At 32.9% G+C, this 23,787-nt stretch overlaps 1 protein-coding gene across 1 annotated transcript; it reads right to left on the bottom strand.

Moving 5' to 3' along the window:
• Nucleotides 1–7,394: 7,394 nt before the first annotated feature.
• Nucleotides 7,395–23,293, bottom strand: ints9 (integrator complex subunit 9). Its single transcript, XM_048208052.1, has 17 exons — nt 23,133–23,293; nt 22,866–22,993; nt 21,132–21,192; nt 20,989–21,051; nt 20,740–20,879; nt 20,461–20,547; nt 20,248–20,368; nt 20,030–20,164; nt 16,980–17,091; nt 16,716–16,896; nt 16,359–16,419; nt 16,087–16,258; nt 15,191–15,315; nt 14,910–15,077; nt 12,757–12,855; nt 11,280–11,417; nt 7,395–7,850 (listed from the first exon to the last, which is right to left on the bottom strand). The coding sequence occupies exons 1-17, from the start codon at nt 23,139–23,141 to the stop codon at nt 7,674–7,676; spliced, it is 1,977 nt and encodes a 658-aa protein (XP_048064009.1). The 5' UTR covers nt 23,142–23,293; the 3' UTR covers nt 7,395–7,673.
• Between the last annotated feature and the right edge of the window lie 494 nt (nt 23,294–23,787).

The raw sequence follows: 23,787 nt of genomic DNA, 5'->3' as shown, positions 1-23,787 counted from the left end.
ATTAAAGTTGTTAAATTTCAAGAAAAAACTCGTTAAATTTCAAGAAAAAAGACGAGATAAAATGTTGAGAATAAACTCGTTAAATTACGAGAAAAAACTTGTTAAATTTCGATAAAAAAGTCGTTAAATTTCAAGAAAAAAGTCGAGATAAAATGTTGAGAATAAATTCGTTAAATTATGAGAAAAAACTTGTTAAATTTCAAGAAAAAAGTCAAGATAAAATGTTGAGAATAAACTCGTTAAATTACGAGAAAAAACTCGTTAAATTACGAGAAAAAAGTCGAGATAAAATGTTGAGAATAAAGTCATTAAATTATGAGAATAAAGTCATTAAATTACGAGAAAAAAGTTGTTAAATTACGAGAACAAATTCGTTAAATTATGAGAAAAATGTTAAATTTCGAGAAAAAAGTTGAGGTAAAATGTTGAGAATAAAGTCGTTAAATTACGAGAACAAATTCGTTACATTATGAGAAAAAAAGTCGTTAAATTTCAAGAAAAATGTCGAGATAAAATGTTGAGAATAAACTTGTTAAATTACGAGAAAAAAGTCGTTAAATTTCGATAAAAAAGTCGTTAAATTTCAAGAAAAAAGTCGAGATAAAATGTTGAGAATAAATTCGTTAAATTATGAGAAAAAACTCGTTAAATTTCAAGAAAAAAGTCAAGATAAAATGTTGAGAATAAACTCGTTAAATTACGAGAAAAAAATTGTTAAATTACGAGAAAAAAGTCGAGATAAAATGTTGAGAATAAAGTCAATAAATTATGAGAATAAAGTCATTAAATTACGAGAAAAAAGTTGTTAAATTACGAGAACAAATTCGTTAAATTATGAGAAAAATGTCGTTAAATTTCGAGAAAAAAGTCGAGATAAAATGTTGAGAATAAAGTCGTTAAATTACGAGAACAAATTCGTTACATTATGAGAAAAAAAGTTGTTAAATTTCAAGAAAAATGTCGAGATAAAATGTTGAGAATAAACTTGTTAAATTACGAGAAAAAACTCGTTAAATTTCGATAAAAAAGTCGTTACATTTCAAGAAAAAAGTCGAGATAAAATGTTGAGAATAAATTCGTTAAATTATGAGAAAAAACTCGTTAAATTTCGAGAAAAAAGTCAAGATAAAATGTTGAGAATAAACTCGTTAAATTACGCGAAAAAACTCGTTAAATTACGAGAAAAAAGTCGAGATAAAATGTTGAGAATAAAGTCATTAAATTATGAGAATAAAGTAATTAAATTACGAGAAAAAAGTTGTTAAATTACGAGAACACATTCGTTAAATTATGAGAAAAATGTCGTTAAATTTCGAGAAAAAAGTCGAGATAAAATGTTGAGAATAAAGTCGTTAAATTACGAGAACAAATTCGTTACATTATGAGAAAAAAAGTCGTTAAATTTCAAGAAAAATGTCGAGATAAAATGTTGAGAATAAACTTGTTAAATTACGAGAAAAAACTCGTTAAATTTCGATAAAAAAGTCGAGATAAAATGTTGAGAATAAAGTCATTAAATTACGAAAAAAAGTTGTTAAATTACGAGAACAAATTCGTTAAATTATGAGAAAAATTTCGTTAAATTTCGAGAAAAAAGTCGAGATAAAATGTTGAGAATAAAGTCATTAAATTTCGAGAAAAAGGTCGAGATAAAATGTTGAGAATAAACTCGTTAAATTACGAGAACAAATTCGTTAAATTACGAGAACAAATTCGTTAAATTATGAGAAAAATGTCGTTAAATTTCGAGAAAAAAAACGTCGAGATAAAATGTTGAGAATAAACTCATTAAATTATGAGAAAGAAGTCATTAAATTACGAGAAAAAAGTCGTTAAATTATGAGAAAAATGTCGTTAAATTTCGAGAAAAAAGTCGAGATAAAATGTTGAGAATAAAGTCGTTAAATTACGAGAACAAATTCGTTACATTATGAGAAAAAAAGTCATTAAATTTCAAGAAAAATGTCGAGATAAAACGTTGAGAATAAACTTGTTAAATTACGAGAAAAAACTTGTTAAATTTCGATAAAAAAGTCGAGATAAAATGTTGAGAATAAAGTCATTAAATTACGAAAAAAAGTTGTTAAATTACGAGAACAAATTCGTTAAATTACGAGAACAAATTCGTTAAATTATGAGAAAAATGTCGTTAAATTTCGAGAAAAAAACGTCGAGATAAAATGTTGAGAATAAACTCATTAAATTATGAGAAAGAAGTCATTAAATTACGAGAAAAAAGTCGTTAAATTATGAGAAAAATGTCGTTAAATTTCGAGAAAAAAGTCGAGATAAAATGTTGAGAATAAAGTCGTTAAATTACGAGAACAAATTCGTTACATTATGAGAAAAAAAGTCGTTAAATTTCAAGAAAAATGTCGAGATAAAATGTTGAGAATAAACTCGTTAAATTACGAGAACAAATTCGTTAAATTATGAGAAAAATGTCGTTACATTTCGAGAAAAAAACGTCGAGATAAAATGTTGAGAATAAACTCATTAAATTATGAGAAAGAAGTCATTAAATTACGAGAAAAAAGTCGTTAAATTATGAGAAAAATGTCGTTAAATTTCGAGAAAAAAGTCGAGATAAAATGTTGAGAATAAAGTCGTTAAATTACGAGAACAAATTCGTTACATTATGAGAAAAAAAGTCGTTAAATTTCAAGAAAAATGTCGAGATAAAATGTTGAGAATAAACTTGTTAAATTACGAGAAAAAACTCGTTAAATTTCGATAAAAAAGTCGAGATAAAATGTTGAGAATAAAGTCATTAAATTATGAAAAAAAGTTGTTAAATTACGAGAACAAATTCGTTAAATTATGAGAAAAATTTCGTTAAATTTCTAGAAAAAAGTCGAGATAAAATGTTGAGAATAAAGTCATTAAATTTCAAGAAAAAGGTCGAGATAAAATGTTGAGAATAAACTCGTTAAATTACGAGAACAAATTCGTTAAATTACGAGAACAAATTCGTTAAATTATGAGAAAAATGTCGTTAAATTTCGAGAAAAAAACGTCGAGATAAAATGTTGAGAATAAACTCATTAAATTATGAGAAAGAAGTCATTAAATTACGAGAAAAAAGTCGTTAAATTATGAGAACAAATTCGTAATTTAACGAATTTGTTCTCATAATTTAACGACTTTTTCTCATAATTTAACGAGTTTATTCTCAACATTTTATCTAGACATTTTTCTCGAAATTTAACAACTTTAATCTCGAGATGGTTTTATTTTTTTATTATTGCTTGGCCCTAATCCTCTTCCGTACAGTATTAATATTTTGAATTAACTTTTATTTTTCTATTTCCATTTTTTATTTTTATTTTAGTAATTTTGTCATAGTTTTTTATATTTCTATTTAGCTTTAATTTATTTTTAATTTTTAATATTAGTAATTTTAGTACTTCAACTTATTTCAGTTCCATCATATATATATATATATATATATTTCAATTACTGAAAATATTTGTAATAGTTTTAGTTAATAACACTGATACACAGCTGTTCTAGCACAGGTGTAAGATCATCACATTAACTATCATGATCTTCATTTTCATCACTACATCTGTTGTTTTAGCATTTCAAACCTTGAATTTACAATAAATGAGTTTGCCCATATAATCTTTGAGATATTAAGGTTAAACAGTCTATATTGCAGGAGATGATTATATGGGGCAAGAAGTGAGATTTAAGCGGCTACTTAACTACATAATCTTACATTGAGTTTTTTTTTTTTTATTATCTAATACATTTACAGTCATCAGTAAAGTATTAAACTCCTCATTTATCATTCCATGATTTGAAACCAGCTTTTAGTGTAAATGAAAAATGACATGAAGTGAGAAATGTTAGATGCACCAACATATGGCTGAAAATGAACGAATGAACACATAATGGAACAATTACTTTCAAATCTTGAATGCACTAAGCTAAATCTCCCCCAATGATTCTGGCAAGTCTTAAAGAGCCTTTTTTACATTAATGCATTTGGCAGATGCATCCAAATTTTCTTCCCTTGCATTCGAAGTATGCATTTTATTATTAGTTCATGCATTGCCTATGAATCAAACTCATGACCTTTGCATTGCTAACAATTTTACAATTGCTAGGACCCATTTCTCAACACATAGGTCACTATTTCAAAATGCAGCGAGCACTGTGGATGATTTATCATTCCTTTGGCACAAAATGCATTCGATGACGACATCTTTCAAATTACATGAATTCTTTTCTCACTCGGACACAAACACCAACAAAACTCTATGAACCTACAATGAACAAAATAGCAATTTGCCGTATTTCCATATTGAAATATATTCTGAAACTAAAAAATGAAATATTATCAAAACAATTAGATGTACCTGAACACCTACACAGGTGTTAGTCAGTTTCATTACCATCTATACAAAAGGGGAAAACTTAGGAATAATTTTGTGCTGTAATGTAAACGTTGACCATGTAACATATGCTGCAGTGAATTCTAAACAGTAGAGAGTGTCATTCTTGTTTACAAAAGAAAACATTGTATAATGCTATCTGTTGTTAAGTGTTTTAGGACATTGAGTGACAAAGTGATAATCGCTGCTAGTGTTATGGCTTGAGTTAAGTTTCAGTGCATTTTGAATGTGAAATTAACTGCTGTGCCAAGTTGAGAGTTGGTTAGGAGAACTATGTGAAGAGTATTGAGAAATGTGTCCTAGTGATTGTAAAAAAAATAAAAAATAAAAATTAAAAATAAACTAACAAAGTTGGTTTTTGAAATAATCTACCAACATGTGCGAAAAATCTTGTGATTTACGATCCTAGATGCACTTGAAAAACATTTCTTTAGAATTTCTCACAGGCCTCTAGGGCCATTAGTCAAATAAACCCAGGGTGTTTCATTCTGATCAGCCTCCGGTAACCTTGTCTGATAGCTGCTCAAACTTCACTGGCCAATTTTTTTGAGATACACCAATGGCTGGATCCCAAATGGCACCCTAAACCCTCACGGTCTTCCTCCGAGTCCGCACTTTCGTGGCGTAATGCTGCTTTGACTGCCGGGTAATGTCCTCTGCGTAGTTCGCAAACTTGCGGGCTCAGCTGAAGTGCACTTCGATGGCGCATAGTGGGCGCTCACGAGCACCCTGAAACCTAAAATGATGAATGGGACACCCTACTTAACAGACACATGCATGCGGCAGCCATTGTAAGTCCACAAGACCCAAAGTGCTATGAAGTGTGCCATTTGAGATACGCCAATGTCCTCATAAACAATCATGGTACCTTGGACAAAGAAGCTGCATGCCAATTTTAAAGTCAATCAGACTAATGTAGTTCTGTTATAGCGCCAACAAGTGGCCAATCACAGCGATTTTTTTCATATGACCAAAGATTGAGGCCATACACCCGTGTTCCGAGTTTGTTGACAATATCTCATTTCGTTCACGAGTTATAGCCATTTTTGTAAAAGTGGCTCCGCCCACTTCGAAAGTTTTGGCGGCCCTTGGAGATCGTAAATCCAATTTTTTTTTTTTTTGATAATTCAAAAAACAAAATGTTACAGGGGTGTCTTTATATAGCCACTGGTGCTCATTGGATGTGATAGAGGTAAACATCAAATTATGTAGATAACATATAATCGTCCACATAATTTTTTGATAATTATTGACAATCGGACTCCAGAATTTCGCAAGAGTGACTATCAAATCCATGCATTTTGCCTGCCTTGAACCAAGAATTCCAACCATATAAGACTTAAGCCTACGCTTAACAGTTTAGGAGTTATGTATGATTTTGTACTTTTGACCGCTGTAGCGCCCCCGTCAGGCCGACTGGGGCGAGCTTTGGTAACGCTGTAGGCAGTGTGAGTACTACCAGCACTCAAAGTTTCAAGTCTCTACGACTTACGGTTTGATCTGCCAGATCATTTTTAGGGGAAAATGCTGATCCTTGGAAATTTTAACTATTTTAGTGAATTTTAACGATTACAATAGAGCTTGAATCCCTAAAAAAAACTGTAATAATATCTAAAGGACAGTGTAGAAGGTTACAGAGTTATGTGGCCAGCAGCTTGTGAAATGTACACAACCACATTACATAGTGTATGTTTATCTGATTTAAAGGTGCCCTCGAATGAAAAATTGAATTTATCTTGGCATAGTTGAATAACAAGAGTTCAGTACATGGAAATGACATACAGTGAGTCTCAAACTCCATTGTTTCCTCCTTCTTATATAAATCTAATTTGTTTAAAAGACCTCTGAAGAACAGGCGAATCTCAACATAACACCGACTGCTACGTAACAGTCGGGGTGTACGCCCCAATATTTGCATATGCCAGCCCATGTTCATTATGAAACATTATGAAAGGCATTAGACAAGCTCAGCCAGTAACGTCTGTATCTGTGCACAGCTGAATCATCAGACTAGGTAAGCAAGCAAGAACAATAGCGAAAAATGGCAGATGGAGCAATAATAACTGACATGATCCATGATATCATGATATTTTTAGTGATATTTGTAAATTGTCTTTCCAAATGTTTTGTTAGCATGTTGCTAATGTACTGTTAAATGTGGTTAAAGTTACCATCGTTTCTTACTGTATTCACGGAGACAAGAGAGCTGTCGCTATTTTCATTTTTAAACACTTGCAGTCTGTATAATGCATAAACACAACTTCATTCTTTATAAATCTCTCCAACAGTGTAGCATTAGCCGTTAGCCACGGAGCACAGCCTCAAATTCATTCAGAATCAATGTAAACAACATAACAGTATACAATACTCACATAATGCATGCACGCCACATGCATGACGAACACTTTGTAAAGATCCATTTGAGGGTTATATTAGCTGTGTAAACTCTGTTTATGCACTGTTCAAGGCAAGCGCGAGCTCCGTGGGCGTGTAGCAGGAGAATTAAAGGGCCAGTAGCCCTGAATCGGCTCATTTATAATGATGCCCCAAAATAGGCAGTTAAAAAAATGAATTAAAAAAAAATCTATGGGGTATTTTGAGCTGAAACTTCACAGACACATTCAGGGGACACCTTAGACTTATATTACATCTTTTTAAAAAAAGTTCTAGGGCACCTTTAATTCACAGAAAAGGCCCACAAACTTCAGGAATTAGAGCGTTTTATAAAGTCTGCATTTATAAACTCAACTCAACTTGACCTCTGGTGCTGCTGAAACAATCTAGAAACAAACTACAGATCAAATGTGACTTAAATGCTCATACTCAAACCAATATGATTTTGTTCTATGAAACACAAAAGGAGAATTTATGAAGTTGTTATTCACTGTCATAGTTTTGACATGCATATGCAATGCAGCAATTGGCACATCACATAACTGAATGGGGCATGTCGAGTTTGAATATGTGGGCGAGAAAATGACAAGACTTTCTGGATGAGTTTTAAACAGGCTTAAACAAATATAGAAAAAAGTTTTATTCCAACGTTATTTTACAATGTTACAAAAGTCTCCATCCAAACATTACATTAATGATGATACATTATAAAACCTGTCTACACTCATGTCAAAAAAAGAAGTTCATCAGCCATATACAGTCATTCTGGATCCTGGTTTCTGGCTCTGGATGTGCAGATGAGCCACTTTATTGACAAGTCAAGTCATTAACGCCCTGCGAGCCAAATATCCACAGCGACGGGATCAGAGAGGTCAGAGGTCATAGTTTCTGCAGGAATCGCAGCACCAGGTCTCTCAGCGCGGTCCGCAGGGGCTCGTTGTTGTCGCAGATGATGTGTGTGCCATCTTCCTCCAGCTGGATGAGCACATCCTCCGCCTGCAGGTGAAGAATGTGACCGTCTGCCGTCTCCTCCACCCTCACCTCCATGATGCCGTTCTACCAGGAGAGACACGACACGCGGTTAGTGATTTAAGATCTTTATGCTGTAAATATCATCGTTTTGAAACATTTAATGTTGCATAATATGCAGTTTCACATACATATTTTTGCTTTGATATTCAGTGGGTACGGAAAGTATTCAGACCCCCTTAAATTTTTCACTCTTTGTTATATTGCAGCCATTTGCTAAAATCATTTAAGTTCATTTTTTTCCTCATTAATGTACACACAGCACCCCATATTGACAGAAAAACACAGAATTGTTGACATTTTTGCAGATTTATTAAAAAAGAAAAACTGAAATATCACATGGGCCAACTCGGGTATCGTTAACAATTCTCAGTATCCCAATATTTCTGACTCTCCTTCGTCTTTGACTCTTTGATTTCTACAGAGAACTATAAACGATGTTAATTACTCCAGCACAGCACTCAATATGCATCTCAAAGTTCATCTGGGGATTGATTTGTTTTAATTGGCTTATTCTCATTTATCCAAGAGGTTTGATACTTCAAAGGTCTGTTGAAAAGCATCAGGCTTCGTCATTGAGCAGCAGGTCTCAGGTTAATGGTTAATGGTGGAGATCTGGGACGCTTTACACCGTAATAACAGCTGCGGTCAAACCAACTGGCTCTCAGCGGCCCATTTAGCAGCATCTCCAGCTGCGTCATCATTCTGCGGTTCCTGAGAGCGTCCTCGGTTTAACCCGATCCGCCCTCGGCTCACTTCAGCGGCCTGACAACTCAAATGTGTGTGAGATAATGGAGATTATAATCACACAAATGAGCTCTCCGTTCCATTCTCACTTATACCAGAAAGCCATGACGATATTACTGTCAAACCATTACTTTTTACATTTTGCTGAAATGTGACTGCTAAGGTGATTTGAGTTGCCTGTATGTTGTTATGTAGTTGAAACATTGCTATAGTTTTCTGAGTGTTTTTAACACATTGCTATGCAGTTGCTAGGGCATTACTATGTCATTCCATCTGTTGCTAGGGTGCTCTGGGTAAACTAATGAAAAAGTGTTCAAACTAAAGCACAAATCTAGTATTTTACATGCTAAAACCAGACATATCAAAATGTCAAAACGCACAATAATAAACAAATGTATAAATAAATAAACACAGATCATTGTAACTAAATTGTTAATTAGAACTACTGAAACAAAAATCAGAATTTGAAAAAAGCTGAATTCAAATATAAATATTAGATGAAAAATCTTGGTTACTAAGAAAATAAAACATGTTTATATTGAATATAATATTGACTAAAACGGTCAAATCAATTAATCGTGAATAAACGCATCTAAAAAAGTTATATATATACACTACCGTTCAAAAGTTTGGGGTCAGTAAGATTTTTTAATGTTTTAAAAGAAGTATCTTCTGCTCACCAAGCCTGCATTTATTTGATTAAAAATACAAACAAAAACAGTAAAATTGTGAAATATTATTCCAATTTAAATCAGCTGTTTTCTATGTCAATATACAGTAAAGTGTAATTTATTCCTGTGATCAAAGCTGAATTTTCAGCATCATTACTTCAGTCTTCAGTGTCACATGATCCTTTAGAAATCAATCTAATATGATGATTTGATGCTCAAGAAACATTCATTATTATTATCAATGTTGAAAACAGTTATTTACAGTTTTATTTCATGATGCTATGATGAATAGAAAGTTCAAAAGAACAGCATTTGTCTGAAAACTAAATCTTTTGTAACTACTGTTCAAAAGTTTGGGGTCAGTAAGAATTTTATTTTTATTTTTGGGGGATAGAAATAAAATTAATCAATACTTTTATTCATCAAGGATGAGTTAAACTGATCAAAAGTTACAGTAAAGACAATTATAATGTTAGAAAATATTCTATTTTAAATAAATGCTGTTCTTTTGAACTTTCTATTCATTTTTTTACACAACTGTTTTCAACATTGATAATAATAATGAATGTTTATTGAGCATCAAATCATCATATTAGAATGATTTCTGAAGGATCATGTGACACTGAAGACTGGAATAAATTACACTTTACTGTATATTGACATAGAAAACAGCGGTTTTAAATTGGAATAATATTTCACAACATTACTGTTTTTGTTTGTATTTTTAATTAAATAAATGCAGGCTTGGTGAGCAGAAGATACTTCTTTTAAAACATTAAAAAATCTTACTGACCCCAAACTTTTGAACGGTAGTGTATATATATATATAAACATTCATGCACACACATATAAACTTTTGTTAGATGTGATTAATCGCGATTAATCAATTTGACAGCACTAAATAAAAATAAAAAACTAAATAGAAATATTTTAAGAAATATATTGTTTTTTTTAAACGACAAAAGCAAATAAAAACATTACTAAAACCTACACTAAAATAAAAAAAATACTTATAAACATTAAATACTATAATATACAAGTAATACAAAAATAGTAAGCAATACTATATTTATATATATACACACACACACACATATATATATATATATATATTATTTATGTATGTGTGTGTGTATATATATATATTTTTTTTATGTATGTGTGTGTATATATATATATATATATATATATATATATATATATATATATATACAAAATATGTATATACATATACACCAAAAGTAAAAAACAAAAAAATCCACTCATTTTTTTTTTTACACTTAAAATGCTAAAAAAAACCAAAAAAAAAACAAACCAAAAAAACCCATCTCACTTACAACTGACACGTACATGTAGTTCAATCTGAGAAAAAATACCAACTGTGTGATAAAAAGCCAGCAGCCGCTTCGGCACACCTGCTCGATCAGCACTAAAGCACTTTTCCAAGAAGCTAAGAGAGTTTATTAGCAGCTCTCAAAGTCACCTTGAGCAGGAAGTCACCTTCCTTCAGAATCATTAGAGAAATTCATTTCGTTTCCAGATTAATTAGCGTCTAATCGATGTTCCGGACGCCTGCAGAAGTGCTGCCAGAATCTGCCATTTGGGATCCAAGCATTTCCCTGCATGTTAATGTTGATGCCGCTTGTTCTCACAGGATCGGTGGATTTCTCTCACTTCCTCTTGTTTTTAACTGAGTTCACGAACATTGTGTTTACTGCTGCTGGCGGTACATTCTAGCGCCGCCTGAGACTCAAAGAGTGTATCTTTAGGGGCAGATCTTTGTGTCAGTAGTTTGCGCGGGTTGAATTACCACCGTCAGGTGTGCGGTTCTCTCTCTACCGCCCCGGGACATCACACAGACTGTATTTCACAGGTGAAAGTGACTATAGACACTCACAGTCATTTGAGTGTCTGTTACATTCATCAAACTCTTGTCCCGGCTTGACTTTAACCTACAGGCGGTTTGAACTCTGTTCAGCTCACGTCACATGACGGTACAGAACCAGGAGAGCTGGAGGTGATTGAGTGTTTCTCATACCTTGTGCAGTGTGGCCAGGAAAGGCTCCAGAGGAACCGCCCCGCTGAGCAGAGGTTTAGGGTTCAGGACCTCTGGTGGTTCCTCGATCACCCTCTTCCTCTTCTTACTGGGCGGCACTGGAGCAGGTTTAGGCACCGGCTATAAAAAACACACACACACACGCAGATAAAAGCTTAGTAAAATATCAACTCTTAGGCCTGAAACATACAGGTATGTAAATACAAATGCGTCTAGATAACCAGATGTCTGAACATACGTGTGTGAAGTATATGTTTTACTTTAAAGGGACTTTTTTTTACAAAACATTTATTTTTTCTCTCACTTCCTTATTGTGTAAGTGGCAAAGTTGCTGAATAGTGAATAGGCCTCGAGATGGGTGAAAATGAGCAAAGCCTTAGTTGTTCAAAAAACATACAGATAAATTTGTTTTTTGAATTATATTATTATTAGTAATTATTTATTTTGAAATATATTGTTATCATCATCATCACCAATTATTGTTTTTTTAAAACTTTTTTTAACTTTATTTTCTCTTGTGGTTTTAAAACGCACACACACATATATTATATATATATATATATATATATATTTTTTTTTTTTTTTTTTTTTTTTTTTCCTCACACAAATAGGTAGTTAAATAATTAAAAACTTGTAATTTTTTTTTTTTTTACTTTTTTTACAAATTTTTTTGTTACTTTTTGTAACACTACACACACTCACATACACATATATATATATATATATATATATATATATATATATATATATATATATTCTCTCAATAGGTAATTAAAAACTTGTAATTATTTTTTTTACTTTTTTTCTTTGTAATTTACAATACTCAGATTAACCTTTCTTTATTTTCTCTCATGGTTGTGTATTTTTTTTTTTTTAAATATATATATAATTTGATATTGTTAAAACTGTATATTTAAATTTGTACTTTTTCATGTGTTATAATAAATAATAAAAAAATTACTGTTATTTCTTTTACTGGTATTGTATTACTGTATATTATTGATATATGTTATTTATTTACAATACTCAAATGACCCTTGGTTTTTTTCAATGGTTTTTGAATCACTTTTCCATAGAAATGTGCATATCGTGACAGATACCATCATCAACCAGAACTTTGAGAATATGGCAGTATAAATGTTTTTTCATGTCATTTATGTGCTCATGGTTGTGATTTCATAACCATACAGATTTCATGAAGAACGAGCTGTTTCTGTGCTTTAGTTTCCAAAAATGTTCTGAGTGGACTGCAAAGGGAGTTTTGCATTGTAAATGTCAGAATGCCCGTGTGTTCAAGATGGATGACTAAACTGTAGTTTACGAGTCATGTAATTGGTTATAAAGTGGGATCAGAAAATGCATCAGACAATGTTCAGAGCAATTTGAGCAAATTCATGCATGACACGAGGTGTTTATCAGGATGTTGCACTGAACAAATGGTCAGTTCACACACACTGACCTGCAGTACGTGCTTGTTGTCCTTGGACTGCAGAACCGCAGACACTGTAGCGACAGAGACGCCGGGTTTAATCTCAGCAGGAACAAGAGATTTGGCAAGCTGGATGTTTACAGAGAGAAAAGAGACTGAGATACTGAACATACGCAACAGATATCGACTGATATAGTTTTATATTACTTGACACTATTTATTTACACAATTTACACAATATTCTTATGCTTTTTGACCAGAGTTGTTATTGTTACCAAAAACTAAATATAAAAAATATATATTTGGAAACACTTTACTTAAAGCCTTTATATATAATGCATTATAAAAGTATTTTTAATGCATTAATTATGCCTTGTAATGCATTTTATGGTCTCATGAATAATTGAAACCACAGTTATAATACATTACAATACTTATTTATTCATTGTTACACCTTTAGGTAGTGTAATGCATTAAAACACATGACAAACAACTAACTTCAGATGCATTATAAACATACATTATGAAAACCTTAAACCATACATTAATACATTATGAAAAAACTTAGACTAAATAAAAAAAATATTAAAAAATTAACTTAAAAATAAGTTTGTTAAAATACTAAAATTACTAACTGAACTAAAACTGAAAAAAAAAAAAAAAAAAAATTATATATATATATATATATATATATATATATATATATATATATATATATATATATATATATATATATATATATATATATATTTTTTTTTTTTTTACAAAAAAATTAAAAACCAAAGAGAAAAACACTTTAATAAAAATTGTACTAAAATTAAAATAAGTGAATATATACAGTGAAGTCCAAAAGTTTGGAACCACTAAGATTTTTAATGTTTTCAAAAGAAGTTTCGTCTGCTCACCAAGGCTACATTTATTTAATTAAAAATACAGTAAAAAACAGTAATATTGTGAAATATTATTACAATTTAAAATAACTGTGTACTATTTAAATATATTTGACAAAGTAATTTATTCCTGTGATGCAAAGCTGAATTTTCAGCATCGTTACTCCAGTCTTCAGTGTCACATGATCCTTCAGAAATCATTCTAATATGTTGATTTGCTGCTCAATAAACATTTATGATTATTTTCAATGTTGAAAACAGTTGTGTACTTTTTTTTTTTCAGGATTCCTTGATGAATAGAAAGTTCAAAAGAACAGCATTTATCTGAAATACAAAGCTTCTGTAGCATTATACACTACCGTTTAAAAGTTTGGGGTCAGTAAGAATTTTTATTTTTATTTTTTTGAAAAAAAATTAAAGAAATGAATACTTTTATTCAGCAAGGATGCATTAAATCAATCAAAAGTTGCAGTAAAGACATTTATAATGTTACAAAAGATTAGATTTCAGATAAACACTGTTCTTTTGAACTTTCTATTCATCAAATAATCCTGAAAAAAAATATTGTACACAAATATTTTGTACAATTGTACACATTAAATGTTTCTTGAGCAGCAGATCAGCATATTAGAATGATTTCTGAAGGATCATGTGACACTGAAGACTGGAGTAATGATGCTGAAAATTCAGCTTTGCATCACAGGAATAAATTACTTTGTCAAATATATTCAAATAGAAAACAGTTATTTTAAATTGTAATAATATTTCACAATATTACTGTTTTTTACTGTATTTTTAATTAAATAAATGTAGCCTTGGTGAGCAGACGAAACTTCTTTTAAAAACATTAAAAATCTTAGTGGTTCTAAACTTTTGGACTGTACTGTATATATATATATGACATAATTATTTGCACTACAGCTACAGGTTTTATTTTACTATGCAAAAAAAAAAAAAGCATACAGGAAAAATCATAAATTGGCTACAACATAACCAATTATTAATATTTCATTTGTTCTCTATCATTTTTGCATGTGTTCATAATTTGTTTGTATGACAGTCTGGCCAAAAATGATGTCTGCAAAATTTGGCATGTTTCATTGCGTTTTCACACATAAAACAATTGACTCCAAGCACAACTATGCAATATGCTTATAAAATCTTTAATCTTTAATAATATTTGAATAAAAGGTGAAGGAGATGTCAATTTTTCTAGGCTGGACATCAGTCAATCTCTACATGCCATTAGAAATGAATAATTGAATGACACTGAGAGTTTGTTGTGGCTCTGACCTCAGGCAGCAGGTGAATGCGTTCATAGCGGCGTCTGAAGGGAAGCCCCAGGACGGAGCAGCGGCGGTAGGCCATGGGCGGCGGCTGCAGCTCCAGCATCAGGTCTGAGCGGTGAGGCTGAGCCGGAGGAGGCTGCGTGTACGGCTCTGGACACACCACATGAAGAGGCTGATGGGAGAACAGAAGGGAACGGGTCACTGATTCAATCAACTGAATTCATCATTTAATGATTTAATGACTACACTGTAAACATTTGACCTTTCAGGAGGAACAGAGTGTACCTGGATGTCCTTCAGGAGTTTGGACACCTGGTGGAAGTTGAGTCGTGTGTCTATAGGGCAGTAAACACACTTCATTGCCAGCGGCTGATACGGAGCCAGAGCGTCCAGGTAGGAGAAGTCCGGCTCTAAAAAATAAGAAATATTACAATTTCGAGTGATTGTTTTCTATTTGAATATATTTTAAAATGTAATTTATTCCAGTGATTAAAGCTAAATATATTCAGCATCATTACTCCAGTCTTCAGTGTCACATGATCCTTCAGAAATCATTCTAATATGTTGATTTGCTGCTCAAGAAACATTTCTGATTATTATCAATGTTGAAAACAGTTGTGCTGCTTCATATTTTTGTGGAAACCGTTATTTACTAATTTGTTCCTTCGAATTGCTAAATTGTGCGCACGATTTAGAAAATCCAGGGAACGAAATAGTAAATCGTGTGCACAACCTTTTTTTTTCTTGCATGTCATGTGTGGGGCTCCGTAAAATCTTTTGTAACATTATAAATGTCTTTACTAGCTATGTTTCCATCCAAAATTGCACATTTATGCTGCAAAGACACGTCTTTTTTGATGCGCATCAAGGAAATGTGTTTCCATTGTAGTTTATGCGCATGTTTTCTTATCAGATAAAAGTTTATCCGACTCAATTGAGCGCATGCGTTTTTAATGCGCATTTTGGCATTTCCATCCAGCATTTTTTATGCAAAATCCCAAAATGCATGTAAAAATAGGTGGATGAAAACATAGTTACTGTCACTTTTGATCATTTCAATGCATACTTGCTAAATAAAAGTAATAATTTCTTTCAAAAAAAAATTTTACTGGCCCCAAAATTTTGCATGTTAAACTTATGAATATTCCAGTCAGAAGTATTACTGATCAGTTTGATCTCACCAGTGAAAATGATGGTGTTGAGGCCGGATTTTCCCCACAGCTCCATGAAGTGCACCACATCACCGAAGCGCAGGGACGGGTGACCCGTGAACACCACACACGGCTGCCGGAACTCACTGCTGAAGTCTCCATGAATACTGGGGTAATGCTTCAGTTTATTCGTCTGAATCAGCTTGAAAAACAACACAAAACATGACAGTCAGTGAACGACAAACCCGTATGTGTCATTACAGGGATGTGTTTGGATGATGATTTAGAAGGTTTTTTTTTACCTCTGCATGAGGAAACGGTGGCTCGGGCAGATAAACTTTAGACTGCTTGTTCTGACACAACCTTCAACACAAACACAAAGCAGGAGGGGAAAACAGCCAGAGAATGAGCTATTCTTGAGCAGAAATGAAACATTACCATGGTAACCATAGTATGTGCCAACACACCAAAGCTCCTACTGTCAGGGAGATCAAACCAATGAATTTCAGTGATGTTTCCAATAATTGAATATTAAATTCTAGCAGAAACTATGATTACCATGGCACTTTTTTTTTGTAAGAATAAAAAAGACATTCTATCTGCTTTTTTAATCTATATTTTAAATCAAGCCCGTTACTGGAAGCCGATTGTGATCGTACCATTCGGCAAAGATCTGCGAGAACTCCAGCGAGCTGTTGGCCACGGGGGAGATGAAGTAGAACGGGGTGGTTCCCAGGTTAGCCGAGTCCATGAACTGATACAGACACTCCAGCAGGTCGTAGATGACACCCGAGGAATAACACGGGACCAGCACGTTCCCGCCGGCACGGATCGTCATGGCTGAGAGAGAAAAGGTAAAAGTTGAGCGCAGTCAGACGCACTGTTACACAACACACTAAATCAGGCAGGTAAGTGAAACTCACCCAGGTTGCTGCAGAATTCTCCCAGCATGCCGTCGGGGTTGGCGGTGGGGATTTGGGTCAGGCCTGTCAGGATGAGAACGTCGCTGTTCTTCAGAGAGCTCTGCTCCATGGGCTGCACAACACAACACACGTCTCAAATCGCTCAAAATACAAAATCCATAACCCATTACAAACGTCTGATTTATAGCAAAGGCGAAAAAGTCTTCGTATACCGTCTACATAGGCAGCATTTTAAGTGAAATGGAACCTCATAAATAAATGATCTGCAGTGCAGTGCGCTAGAGACTCAACGCTCAGTTGATTCCAACAGAGTTTGACGTTAGCATGTTGAGAGGCGCACGAGAGCCTGTACTCATGATTGTCCTTGTCACAATTAACACTTGTGACACTTAAACAGCTGGTTAATATTTTGCATCAAATGCACGCTCATGAACACCCATCAGAAATATAAATTGATAAATAGGACACTTCTTATGGACTGAAGGCCACCAGACTGTAAGTCCACATCAAGTGCACTATTTAGGGTAGAATCTTGGATGTTAGCATGTTACAAAACACAACAGACTCAACCATACTGTGTAAAAAAAGGTTTAAAGTTGTAAATAAAACAAAAACTACTGCATTTTACATACTGTTTTAGTCTTTCAAAACTTCAAGTGTACTAGTGTTTAATTCAATGTGTTTTTAATATTTGTAATTAATTGAAACATTTTTGAGAGAACTAGCAATTTCTGAGTGAAAAATTGTTTCTACACCAATATTTTTTTTTGTGCAGTGTTGTTAATTATATTGATTATTTCTATACTATCAAAGTATTTAATAATATTTTGAATTAACTTTTTATAATTATTATTAATTATATTTTTTATTAATTTATTAATTATAATTTTTATAATTTCATTTTAATTTTAGTTTAAAGGTCCCGTTTTTCGTGGTTTTTTGAAGCTTTGATTGTGTTTATAGTGTGCAATATAACATGTGTTCATGTTTCGCGTGTAAAAAAACACAGTATTTTTCACATAATTTACTTATCTGTATACCGCTGTTTCCACTGTCATAAAAACGGGCTGATGACTTCCTTGTTCTATGAAGTCCCTCCTTCAGAAATACGTAACGAGTTCTGATTGTGCCAGCGCTTCCTGTGTTGTGATTCGACAGCAGCTTAGCGCATCTTGCCCGGAAAGGTCACGCCTCTTACCATAACGTGGAGATGCACGCGCTCAGTGTTATTGTAAACATGTCTTTAATTTTACCCTATCAATTTGAGCCGGAATCAGACCCGGTGATTGGACTGCGGGATGAAAATAACAGCGTTTCGACGACATGGCGACAAACACACTCTACAAACGCAACTCTTGTGTATTCCTGTGGGCGGAGGTTAGTCAAAAAACTGTTTTAGTGACGTCATTAAAGAAGGAAGTAGACGGATGTAGTCCAAACTGGCCGTTCGATGTAGGCGACTTCTGTTAAATAAAATATCTCGCTTGGCATTGAACTTTGAGCTTTAAAATTTTACAGATTTTATTTATACTCTAACAACAACATTACACACTAACTAAAGTTTGAAACATGGGATCACGAAGAACGGGACCTTTAAGTTTTAATATTTATGTTACGTGGTTTTGTCATTTTTATTAGATTTCTATTTAGCTTTAAATTATTTTTATTTCAGTTTTAGTTCTTCAACTTTCAATTTATTGCCAAGGCATCATTTGTTTTTGTCAAGTTTTTCATATATACATATATCCCAGCTTTATTTCTAGTTAACAAAAAATGATTATTAATCGTTTTATTTTTAGTTAGCAATAAAAACATTGATTTCAACAGAGTTTGATGTTAGTGTGTTTCTAAGCTATGTAATGCATAAAAATACATAACACAAATAGTGGGAAAAACTATGGAAGCTTGTTTCTGCCATGAAATAAAAAATAAAAAAGGTAATTGTGACTTTTTATCTCACAATTCTGACTTTTTTTCTCACAATTGCATGATATAAACTCACAATTGCATGTTATAAAGTCAAATTTGCGAGATATAAACACAATTCTGAGAAAAAAGTCAGAATTGAGAGTTTATATTATGCAGTTCTGACTTTACAATTTGCAATTGTGAGTTTATATCTTGCAATTTAGAGTATTTCACACAATTCTGACTTTATTCCATGCAATTCTGACTTTATATCATGCAATTCTGACTTTATATCACACAATTCTGACTTTACATCACGCAATTCTGACTTTACATCACGCAATTCTGACTTTATATCATGCAATTCTGACTTTATATCATGCAATTCTGACTTTATATCACGCAATTCTGACTTTATATCACACAATTCTGACTTTACATCATGCAATTCTGACTTTACATCATGCAATTCTGACTTTACATCACACAATTCTGACTTTACATCACGCAATTCTGACTTTATATCACACAATTCTGACTTTATATCACACAATTCTGACTTTACATCATGCAATTCTGACTTTATATCACACAATTCTGACTTTATATCACACAATTCTGACTTTACATCATGCAATTCTGACTTTACATCATGCAATTCTGACTTTACATCACGCAATTCTGACTTTACATCACGCAATTCTGACTTTATATCTCGCAATTCTGACTTTATATCTTGCAATTCTGACTTTATAACTCCCAATTGGAAAAAAGTCAGAATTGTGAGATAAAAAAGTCTCAATTACCTTTTTTATTTTTTATTTTGTGGTGGAAATAAGATTTCAAAGTCTATTTTTAGGAATACACTGCTAAAAAAAATAAAAAGATTTTTTTTTTAATGTTTATTTTATTTTATTTTAAATTTAATGAATATGTTTTTTCATATTTTATTATCAAATACATTTAATATCATAATAAATGATTAATTTAGTTAATATTACAACTAATTTCTCTTGACTTTGATGATTTTTTCATGCGTTAAGGATTTGTGTTCTCTCTGAAGGACACATAGATTGCCTTAAACACTGTTCAGGTAGGCAGCTGTTGTGTGTCTGCTGTGATCTGTGTGTATGTGGCGTCACCTGAGGGTGTGTGGTGAGCAGAGAGGAGCCAGAGACATAAGACACTTTCTCATAATGCGACTGAATGATCCAGTTTGAGCTTCCCAGTGAATATCCCGAACTCAGCGGAGTGACCTGCACCGCTCCGAACAACTCCTGAGAGAAAGAGATAAGAGTTTAAACAGAGGAGTTTATATGGTGTTTTGTTTTAGATAGGAGTGTTGAAATGAGGACCTCACCACTTTCTGAGAATATCCCACCAGCTGGACTTTACTGAGGGCAGAATTGACTTCCTGCATGCTGTAACACTTCCTCCAGCTCCAGACGTCCACCGCGTCCTTCAAAGGCCCTGGGAGCAGCCTGAAATACACACAAACGTCACATTTAAATAAAGCAGATGGTTGTCTAAATGGGTGGTTCTTGGCTAGAATAAGCTGCATTGAGTACAGTGCCTTTGTATTTCTTTGTTCTTCCAGCAGGTGGCAGCATGAGCCTTTGGAACTCTCTCCATGAATGTCACCAACTCCTCCATAAGCAACCTGAATCACAGACACCCAATCAAAGCAGTTGATGAGTGGCTTTACTACAACATCCTCTCATTTACTGCAAAATGAACTGTAGATTCACATATAAAATGTGGGATTAATTTGTCAGCTACTGTGCGACAAAATTGAATGCATCCTTGCTGAATAGAAGAATTAATTTCTTGTAGTGTGTGTTGAGAAGCAGACCTGCCGATCTGTAGGGTGGGTTCTGTGGCGTATACGGTCCCCGTGAAGCCCGTGTGTTCGGTGATATACGGCAGCGCCATCATGCAGTGATAGTTTGATATCAGGATCACGTCTATGGTGGAGAGGTCGAGCAGCTCTTTCTGGAAAAAAGTCCAATCGTTTCTTTAAGAAAAATACTTTCTGATCCACAGACAAGAAAGAAACGATGAAGAAGGGACCGTTTAATTTGTGTGAAGAGCAAATATTTACTTCAGGGAGGCAAAATTCTGGCTGTGAGTCCACAAACACGCGCCCTGAGCATTCCTTCAGCTCCTACAACACACAGACAACAAACTTCTTAATATGGAAATATAATGATATTTATAAAAGAAGCATGTCAAGCAAACACTCACTTTTTCCAGGTTTATGGCTCCATCCTTGGAAACCCATCCTGGGAGCTTGGATAGTCTTGGACTGTAAATCATCAGAATAAAATAATCTTTTATCAGTATTTAATAGAAAAAAATAAACAACATGCTCAGAGGATATCTAGAAGCTTTTTATATAAGATATAAGAATATAATACATATAATATTTCAATGATATGAAGATATTTATGCTATTTTTATTTACTAAATAGATAATAATTAGTACATAAAACAGAGGTAAAATAAAAATGCTAACCCTAGCACTAGATTAAAAAATGTTAATGCAAGAAAAATCTATTAAAAATAATATCTTCTATGCTGAATATTCAAATACACTAATATAACAATTCTTTAGTGATCCCCTAAATTAAACATAAAAGGTGCAATATGTAATATTTTCTGTCCACTAGAGGTCGCTAGAGGCCTATTCAAAACAAAGGCGTAGCTTGATGACGGCAAGTTTGAGCGCAAAATCTTGGTTTTCACATCACAGCCGGTGGAAACAATTGGGATAGGACTTGGGAAGAAATCATGTTCATGGATGAGATTATTAACGTTACTGTAGTATGAAGCAGAGCAGGAGCGAGTGTTGTGGGAGCTGAACGAGGAGCTGGAGCGATTGATCAACACACGCCTCACGAGCAGCGGGACTTTTATTATGACACAGTCGCCGGCGCCGCTTCCGCTTTTCCGGTCATGAGTATGAGGTATGAGGTAACGCAGCTCTGTTTATCATATTAGATACATTTGAGAGTGTTTAAAATGATGTTATAACGTTACTCTGTGCGTTCGCTCGGCGGCTGCTGTGAGACACTGTTACACACTGCAGTAAGATAGATCGATTTTACAATATCATATTAAATGCTGGATGATTGTGTTGATAAATGGCATGCAATTCATTTTAAAACGTATTGTATGATGGAGAAAATGCCGTATTACTGTTAATAAAAATAAAGCTGCATCTGTTATGCTATGTTAGCTGCTTCACAAAATAGTGTTTTTCTCTGAGGCATGGTAAAGCATGGTACTCGCAAAAAATCAAGACAATTAGATTTAAACAATAAGACTAAACATGTTGAGCTATATAACAATGATTAGTTTTCTGTCTATAAACATATCAAACAGTTGTTCCCTTGTCTATTAAAACATGTAAATATTAAAGCGTCTTTGGTGTTTCCATGGTTTCTACAAAATAAAACCGGAAACCGAGGGTAACGCGGGTATGACGCAATTGACAGGCGACTCCTCACACGTCCCGGAGCCTTGGGTAAAATTGCAATTTTCTCACAATTTACAAATAGTTGGAAACATTTGGGATATTGTAAGTACTCAAGTGAACAAAATATATAACACTGGCATAGTGGTTTTTGGGTATTTTACTGCAAAAATATTACATATTGCACCTTTAAAAAAATACACATCCAATAAGTACCAATAAAAAATTTAAATACAATACAGTAAAGTGGCATCAGAATGCAAAGAATAACCAAATACAAAATAAAAATGAATAAATATCTTGTATATTATATATATATATATATATATTCATGCATATATATATATATATATATATATATATATATATATATATATATATATATAACTGTATTAATTTAATATAATCACATTAAAGTGTCTATATATATATATATTCTGAGTGATCCAGGTTATAATGATAATAAAACTGTCATATTGTGATGAGTGTTAATGTACTGATACCTGTGCACCAGAGGCAGTGGCAGGAAGTACAGGGCTGCTGTTGTGTCCAGCCCACAGTCCAGCATGATGGTGGTGGATTTAAACTTGAGCACATTACAGGGCAGAGTGGGGTGACCTGACAGACAGTACTGAAACACACACAAACACACATGGAAAGAGTCATTTACTGATCTCAATATTGAGACTCAACTGTAGCTGAATTAACACAAATAACCGGGATGTGATACATCATACTTATGTATTAACAAATCACACTAATATACGCACCAACTTCATGTCTGGTCTTCAAAAACTCAATTGATTTTCTAGCTTTGTTGTTTTTTGTGATTCTACAAGTCGGTGATATTCACGGCTGATGTCTTTTTCTTCTACTGTATGACTGTGCGTGTCATTCAGCTCATGGCAAACACGCATTTGCACCCTAGCGGTCAGGAGTGACACTGCACTACGACTCTGAGTATTCTTTTGTTTCTAAAATATATTATTTTGACAATAAATAGAATTTGTCAAATTGAAAACAATACCATGGATTACAGTATTTAGATGGAGCTCCAAAATACGTTAAAGAATATCACGGTACATGTCCAAAACAATGCCCTGTTAAAAAAAAACTTATATTTATTTATTTATTTATTCATGCATTTGTGTTTAACTTCCTTGCATTTTAGTTATTTATATAATCTGAATTTATATAAATATAATATATTTATATAATTGTTTATATAATGATATTATTTTAAACAAATATACAGATGAATTTAGGGAAAAAATAGGGAAAAAACAATCATTTATAGGGAAAAAAAAATAGGGAAAAAACAATCATTTACAGCTACATAGTGATACTCAGAAACTTTTATAGACATTGAAATGAAATGCATTTTTTAAAAAAGCGACTTTAGACACTTTTCACATTTCCGGGTTT

This window comes from Megalobrama amblycephala, linkage group LG11, assembly GCF_018812025.1.
Source record: "Megalobrama amblycephala isolate DHTTF-2021 linkage group LG11, ASM1881202v1, whole genome shotgun sequence".
In the NCBI taxonomy this organism is placed as follows: domain Eukaryota; kingdom Metazoa; phylum Chordata; class Actinopteri; order Cypriniformes; family Xenocyprididae; genus Megalobrama; species Megalobrama amblycephala.
The sequence above is the reverse complement of the archived record's forward strand: the minus strand, read 5'-3'. Positions and strand labels throughout refer to the sequence as shown.

Coding starts and splice junctions, on each gene's coding strand:
- ints9 (XM_048208052.1), bottom strand. Junction 20,165..20,247: donor TGGGATATTCTCAGAAAGTG/GTGAGGTCCTCA, acceptor TCTTTCTCTCAG/GAGTTGTTCGGAGCGGTGCA. Junction 16,897..16,979: donor AGAATTCTGCAGCAACCTGG/GTGAGTTTCACT, acceptor TTTCTCTCTCAG/CCATGACGATCCGTGCCGGC.